Here is an 8,352-nt window from a genome sequence, read left to right as displayed (position 1 = left end):
TAGATTCCCAAGTAGTGCTCTTGGTGGTAGAGTTATAAAGAAGGTACGGTTTGGTAAACCTCCCTTGTATGTATACTCACATGCCTTTGGATGTGAGGCCTTCTGTCATATTCCCAAATACAAATACAATAAACAAGATCTAAGTTTGTCAAATGCATCTTTCTTGGATATGGTGATGCATATGAGATAGGCTATCTCCTTTGGGATCTACAGGCTTGGAAGGTTATCTATAGCCATGACGTATTCCATGAGGAAAAGATGCATATGAAACCAGAGTAGGTAGTTGAGATCTGGTGAACCTCCCTTGTATACATACTTGCATATCTTTGGATGTGAGGCTTTCTGTCATATTCCCAAATACAAACATAATAAGCAAGATCCAAAGGCTATCGAATGCATCTTTCTTGGATATAGTGATGCATATGAGATAGGCTATCTCCTTTGGGATTCACAGGCTTGAAAGGTTGTTTGAAGCCATGATGTTGTATTCCATGAGGAAAAGATGCATATGAAACTAGAGTAGGTAGTTGAGATATGCATAGTGATCTTTCAAGAGAAGCCTCCTATTATAGTATAGCCAGCCCCACCATTTAGACAACCTATTGATGATGTAGTAACCTAAGATCCACCTATTGTGGATCATGATGCTGGACAAAGAGGACAGGCCATACATGCCCCACATCCAATCTTGAGATACTCCATTAGAGCCTAGCATCCTTCTAATTGCTTTGAGCCCTCTATGCATCACGCCATGGTGACAGATGCTAGTGAGACTCTCACTTAGGAGAAGGCTATGTGCAAAGGTGATAGTCGCTCTTGGGAGAGGGCCATGCAATCTAAGTATGATTCATTGCATAAAAATTGTACATGGTCCTTTCCCCAGTGGATAATATGCATTGCCTTGCAAGTGGGTGCACAAGTTGAAGAGTACCCCTGGTCACCCCTTGCCAATGCTTTTAAGCAGGAGATGGGAGTTGATTTTGATGAGATATTCACTCTTTGGTCAAGATGACTATCGTATGCTTGGTATTGACCTTAGTTGTATAGAGGGATCCAGACTTGTACCAAATGGATGTGAAAACAACTTTTTTTCACAAGGGCTTGCATGAGGATATCTATATGTAGCATCTAAGTACTTTGAGAAAAATAACAAGGAACACCTAGTATGCAAGTTGAGAAAGAGTCTTTATGGACTTTTGTAGGCACCTAGGGAATGGCATTATAAGTTTGCTACCTTTATGCATTTACAAGATTACTCCCATAGTGATATAGATCCATGTCTTTACAAAAAGAAGGCTCATGATGGTAGCCTTATCATTTTGGTGGTATGCATTGATGATATGCTAATTGCTGGGAGTGCTCATGATGAGTTTGATGCTTTGAAGAATTGGCTCAAGAAAAGCTGTTGGTATGTGCATTACGCACAATCACTCCAAGGGACTCCTCTACTTGACATAGAATGAGTACATTCATAAAGTCCTCGAGTGGTTCCATATGCAAGATAGTAAGCCTATTGGCTACCCATTAACTTCTCATGTGAAGACTAGTTGGGTAGATTGTCTCCAATCAGATGATAAGAGGGTCGAGATGGCCAAGATCTCGTATGCATTTGTAGTGGGTAGCTTGATGTATGCCACCATGATAGCCACTAGGCCTGAAATAGCATTTGTAGTAGGAGTTGCTCATTATATGGTGACACATGGCATGCCTAATTATGTTCAAGCAATGGATACCAATATTCACTTAATGGCATGCTTAGCTCTCATCAGAAATTACCCCCAGGCACTAGATCCAATGAATTCTCCTATGCTATAAAATATGGTGGCCAATTATGGAGAGGATAGTGAATCTCGAACTCAATCCACAATCAATAGAAAAAACACTTGGAAAAAAAGTTGGAATATGTAAATACAATAGTGTTAGAAAATACATTAGGTCACACAAAGATGGGACAATACAATGATAAATAACAAAGAAGCGTTGTAGAAGGCCATTACAGATGAAGAGCTTTGAATCATAGCAAAGGTGATCCACCATCTCTTCACTTACAATAAGGCCACTACGATCCTAGCCAGAGTCCCAAAATGGCTATTGGAAGACATCTAAACAGGGAATATTGCCAATCAAGACTTGAATGTCCTCTAGTTGGAATGCATGGTTGAATCCTTAATAAAGGCTCATAAGGTTTTCATGAAAGACCCAATTTTGACGCATAGAGGCATCCAATAGTATTGTCAATTATGGTAGCACATGGACTTAGGTCATAGCAATCAGTATGGATATGCCTTTGCAAGACATCATATCATCCATGTTTATTAACCAACAAAAATTGCTAAAAGAGCACATAAGAGAATATAGCACCCAAGAGAAGGAGAAGAGATAGAGGGAGGAAGCTAAAAGTCCAAACCCCTGAGAGAAGCCAAAAAAGTTTTTTAAAAAAAAAAAACCCGAAGGGAAGAGGTTGAGCTAAGCTCATCATCATCAAGAGTCTAATGAGGATGAGATGGAAGAGCAATGTGTGATAGACAAGTCACACAATTTGAATCAACAACCCTTCATGAGATTATGACTTGATTAGGAATTGTGAAGGCATAAATCAATGAGTTCACAAAGGCAAGAGAAATTACCACAATGAGTCAAAAAAATAGGTTGTGCCTAGAAGAATCATTCAAGAACACCCATGAATCACCTATAGGAGGTAGAGTGCAATAAGTAAAGCAAGAGCTCTAGAGTGGTTGTGTGAGAAGATTAGGAGTTGAAGCCATAGTAGTAAGGTAGGATCTTCAAAAGAGGTTGAATGAAACTTGTGAAGCATACATGAAGTTTTTGGTTGCGTCTGAAGAGCAAGTACAAGAACTTTAAACTCAAATCAAGGAAAAAGACTTGGAGCTTCAAGAAAAGACTCCCAAGAGAAAGATAAAGTAGATTCCAAGCATCATGGAACAACCATGACGTGACTACATAAGATAATGCATAGAACAAGATAATCTTCATGATGAGTAATTCATTGTAGATTGCCGCCCCTTCCAAAATAAATCAACACATGCCCACCATATATGGAAGGAGGGAGGAATATGCAATGGTGAATCCTACAATGGAATGGTGCAAGATGCTCATTCCGCTAGATCTATGGCATCATGACCACTTTGCTTATGCCACACATGAGCCATCTCTCTCTCTCTCTCTCTCTCTCTCTCTCTCTCTCTCTCTCTCTCTCTCTCTCTGTGTGCTACATACATAAGATTACAAGAAACCATTGATGCTATCTTGACACAAGTTGTTAACCAAGTGAAAAGTGAAAAACAAAGATAAATAGTCTTGATGAAGCTATCCAACAACCTAGGTGCTGCATTATATAATAAGAGCCAACATAATGTGAAGTTGGAAGCTTATAAGTTTGTGATGGCTAAGCAGTAGGAGCTATTTAGAGAAGTCGCATTGTTGGGCCGCACTCCAACACAATAATGATCTTGGGAAACTCAAGGCTTTGATCTCAAGTATTTTGGAGAGCATGGAATAGATCAAGGAGATCAATCTAATGAGGAACTAGCTAAGGAAGCCTTGCTCTGCCATCTAAGGAAGAAGAGATGTGAGGAGCATGAATTGAAGGCTACAAGTCTCCAACAATCCGGCACACCCCTATCGATGTCACTCTAGAGCCACCCACAGTCATGATGCCCCTTATTGACATACCATAGTTACTAGATTTTTACATAGAGGATTCAAAAGAGCACTCAACGTAAGAAGAGGAAGACCCAGAGCAGGAGGAGGCATAAACAACAATGATACAAATCTTAAGAGCTCACTTGTATCGCAAGAGGTAATAAAGCATCCCATTCCCCCTGAGTTCCTACTCACAAAAAGAGGAAGAGAATATAGAGGAAACTATGTAGAGATACTAGGAGAAGCATGGATCCAACACTATGGTAGTGTTTGATTTTAAAGTTAATAAGAAAACAAGTTCAAAAGGCCACTTCCCTTGCACACAATACAACTACTCATATGAACAACTACAAACATTGCAATGAAGTGGCTAGATCCCCTTAGAAGTGTGGCCAAGTTATCAACCTATACAAGGACAATGACTAATAGGTATGAGTCCAAGAGAAGGCCCTTTCCTTGGTGGTTGCCTTTGTGAACATGATGAATGTATTGCACTTAAATAAATTCACTTCATAATGCATTGTATATAAAGAACATTGTATTTCAATCCTCCAAAAAATCAAGAAGGGTGTTCGTTGGGATCATCAATGGGGGTTTGGCAATGAAAATCAATACACGAGCAATGTATCCTCCTCCCCTCCCTTCTTGATTGGGGTCATTGACTGGGGTATGGCAAGGGAATTCAATATGCAAGCAATGTATCCTCCTCAACCAAGGAACCAGTTGCATTTATGCAATGCTCACAAGCATATGGCTCCTGTTTGTGCACAGACATGTGCTCCTACATGTACATACAGACCTAGATGTTAAGCATAATAGTGAATAAAGTAAAATCAATCTTGTTGGGCGGAATTTAGTACGCATACAAAAATACACCAAGGAAGAAAGGCTCTTCCAATGTGACACATTGCTATGGTCCATGTCAACTTGAGCACATGAACCAACTTCCAGATTTTTTTTGAATCCCTCTTGAAACTGTTACTCAATGTTCCTTTGATCCTTCATCTGAAGCCAAGTCCATGAAATAACCTCCAGATCTCTTTTGAATCTCTCTTGAAGCTGGTACTCAATCAGACTCCTACCCTTATCATCTCCTCGTCCTGGAAAATGCCATGGTGTACCACAGTATCCTCTCATTTCCCCAGAAGATCTGTCATATAGCTTGCCCCCCCAAGATGTCCTTGAAGTACCCACAAGTGCGTGAGAAGTTCACCTCCTTTAGCCATCTGCTCTGTGTGAGGTTGAGCATTCTCTGCAGCCAGCACAATATAAATCATAATGTCTGCCCACACTTTTGCCAGTATATCCCATTTTGCTTCAACACTTTCCCAGTCGCCTAAAGATCTGATTGCAGGATCTACTGCACTATTGATGGCCAGCCCATCGTTGTAGTGCCCCTTTAAAAGAACAGTGTACATGAACAAGTCTCCCTTGAGCTTATGTGTTGCTGAATGTAAAGTAGCTTTGCTTCCAGTGCCAGAACTTTGAACATTTTTCTCAAGGTCATCTTTTTTCTTGCTGTCGGGGTGGCTAAAATAGCTCAAAAACAAGTCCTTCAGCTCCTGCTTGAAAGTATCATACAGCCCTTGAGCTACCTCTGGATCCTCTGGCACCAACTTGGGTCGTTTCAGCATCAAATGTAAGCAGTATCTTGATAGGGCAATACTAACTTTGACTTTCTGTTGTTGGCTAACAAATACGCAGTTGGCCCTTTGCAACAAGTCCATCTCAAAGACACTTGTGAATAGGTGCAGTTTGAGGACAGTCTTCTCCAAGCTAGTGTCAGTTTCCAGGTTCAATCTTCCACACTGTTGACTAATCCTACCCCACAGGCCAATAAGTTTGGAAGGGGCCTGGCCACTAACATTTTTAGATGCCTTCTCAGGATGTTCAAACATTAAGAGCATCTCACCTATTAGATGCTCTTGCACTTGCTCTACTCTCAAATCACCCAGAAGATTGATGATTTCAAGTTGGTGATTTTGCAGGCGGCATAAAGATCCAAACTCGAAGGTTCTATGTATAACATAATGCCAAAAAACTGCACTCACTGTGTCAGCTAAAATAGATTGCTGCTCCAGTCTGAAGTTCCAATGGCTGGATTTTGGTTTGCCCACATAACGAAAAGCACACAAAATGCATTGACTAAGGCAGCTATGCAACCTTCTCCTTACTCCATGAGGTTGCTGATTTGGGCTATTACCAGTACAAGTATCACCAGGCAAGGTTCTAGTAGTACTGAAACCAGCAAGACGTTGCTCCTTGATATAGTTGCATGCCAGCCAAACCCTCATCCAGTTGGACCTCACAAGCTTGAAAATTTGTAGGCACTCGATAAAAATTGCAACCACAACCAGTAGGTTTGCTAAACCTAGACCAAAGTGAATAGCCATATCTTCCCTGCAATTCTGCCGACTGACATCAACCGCAATAAGATCCATGAAAGAAATCAGTAGCAAAATTGCACTGGCAAGACGGCTGACAAAGCCAATCCCCTGATACAACAAGCCTGAGGCAGCCTTGCTAAATACCCCATCAAAAATGAAGCTGAGTTCCAGATCAATTACAACCCTAATCCTATGCCATTCTAGGCGGCACAAGACCTGTGATACCTTGCTGTAGTCTTCCTCTTTATAATGAATGCGGAGATTTGTGAGGCGCCTCCTGTAGATCTTAAACAGAGCATAAGCTAAGCATACATCTTCCAGGACATTGAAGCTCATGAGGCGAAGCAAATGCTGACATTGCTGAATGTCTTTGAAAGACACTGCTTGTGGCACATCCTCGACCTTGGTTTCAGCCTTCTTCATGTAATGCTCATACCATTCTTGAGCTCCTGAAACCAATAGGATTTTTGACCAATCCCCATCATTTTCATCCACTGACATCAATTTATAAACAGGCCGAGAAGTCACAAGTATCTGTGCTTGGCTGCCACACCATAATGCATAGGTCCTCTCCCCATATTTGAAAGCCCCTACCACAAACAGGATAGCTCCACATGTGGTGTAATTGGGACAATCACTCGACTTGCTGACAAGGTATGCTGCTGCTATAATCTCTAAAGACATCTTGAAGCAATATCGACGCCAGAGGTCATTGTCTGCTGGTGAGTACGCATTAATACAGTCAGTGGCACCTAGATGGAAGAGCAAGAGTGGAGCATACAGCGAGAAGACGTTATCGCAGCCAGAGCCGAGCATCAGGCCAAGGGCATAGACAGCCACCACATCAATGCTGAGAAAGGCAAGCCAGACAGTGGCATGCAGGAGAGGACTAGAGGTGTGTTTCCTGAAAAATCCGGCCACAACAAGAAATATCTGAAGCGACATTGTGATCAGCATGAGGATGGTGATCTGCCAACTGAGCCAGAAGTCCAACAGGTCATCAAAGATAGATCTGTTAGACTGTGGTGCAGGACAGCGCGCCATGGCTGATTAGCAAAACAGCTGACAAGATACCATCACTAACCCTAACAGGACCTTGAAGGCACTAGAATCATCTTAAACAAATAACAGACAAGATACCATCAGCAAACCTAACAGGACCTTGAAGGCACTAGAATCATCTGGGACCACATAATTGGTGACATACGATGGGAAACCCTGACAAAGGGTTGAATCAGAGGCCAGATGATCGATAGCATAACAGCATAACAACATAACAACTATAATCTGATGAGACCGGATAATTGATAGGATGACAACATAAGGATTATCATCATCAGAGGACGGAGGTACAACTCTTTTCTTTCTCACAGAATTTGATATTTGCACGTCCTTCGTCCTGTTTGTTTTCTTCTTCACCAGCCCTGCCCCTGTTTCTAATTCACCGAGAATCCACAAAACTGAGAGCGGCCATGAGACCACTCTTCCATCCAATCTTATTTTATATTCTTCTCTCCCGTTTCTTGTTGCTGAGCAAACTCTCCTCTTCGGATTGGCGTGCGCTGACGGGGATGCCATGGACAGTGCAAGACGCTAACATCAACCAATAAAGAATGACGAGTTTTTGGGGCTGGAGGAGGGGGTGAGGGAGCTTGCCCCTGCAGCAAAAGACTGCCCCAAACTGTCTATGTATTATGCTTTGATCAGCAAAGGGTGCGCATCACGAAAAATGGATCCTCTGACAGCCTAAAGCCTAGATGCGATGCTTCACTCTCTGTCTCAGTTATCGGACTGATTGCATGTACGAGCTGGGTCGGCCCAAGGCGACGTCTCCAGTTGCCCTGAGGTCGCGCCACAACGTGGAGGGGGAGGAAATAGAGAGAGAAGAATCGTCGTACGATTGGATCCGCTGGTTACGTTGACAGGCAGGTGGGGTCGAACGCTCCAAATACTCCAATTGCAGATCAGGATTTGCCTAACCGTGCTAGCTAGCATTCCCTGAGGAACCCGCTTTCCCCAAGGTCCTTGCAGGGTGATTGTAGGGCTGCGTCTCCCCCCCCCCACTCACCCTGCAACTCCCCATACTATAGCGACCAAGGGTTAGAACTTAGAACTTAGAGGCAGCAGGAGAGGGGTCCACCAACTCCCCCCCTCTTAACCCTTTGTGCCACCCAGCTCTAAGGGCCACCCGGTCATGCCAAGGGCCACTGGGGTCAGGGAGACCCCCACTCCCCCCAAACCCGACGATCGCGCTCACTGCAACGAGGGGGAGTGGGGTTTTGTTCCCTCTACTTCTCCTGTT

General features: G+C 42.9%; 1 protein-coding gene across 1 annotated transcript; it reads right to left on the bottom strand.

Moving 5' to 3' along the window:
- Nucleotides 1-3,988: 3,988 nt before the first annotated feature.
- On the bottom strand, nucleotides 3,989-8,104 carry LOC148027885 (uncharacterized). The gene has a single exon (XM_087689591.1). It carries the CDS (start codon nucleotides 7,092-7,094, stop codon nucleotides 4,797-4,799), a length of 2,298 nt encoding a protein of 765 aa, XP_087545717.1. The 5' UTR covers nucleotides 7,095-8,104; the 3' UTR covers nucleotides 3,989-4,796.
- Between the last annotated feature and the right edge of the window lie 248 nt (nucleotides 8,105-8,352).

The sequence above is a fragment of the Lygodium microphyllum genome, chromosome 12 (genome assembly GCF_053477565.2).
Source record: "Lygodium microphyllum isolate KBCC chromosome 12, Lygodium_microphyllum_v1.1.10, whole genome shotgun sequence".
Classification (NCBI taxonomy): domain Eukaryota; kingdom Viridiplantae; phylum Streptophyta; class Polypodiopsida; order Schizaeales; family Lygodiaceae; genus Lygodium; species Lygodium microphyllum.
This window is presented reverse-complemented; position numbering and strand designations above follow the sequence as displayed.

What these genes read in the sequence shown, in the direction of transcription:
- LOC148027885 (XM_087689591.1), bottom strand. Translation starts at nt 7,094, where the DNA reads ATGGCGCGCTGTCCTGCACCACAGTCTAACAGATCTATCTTTGATGAC.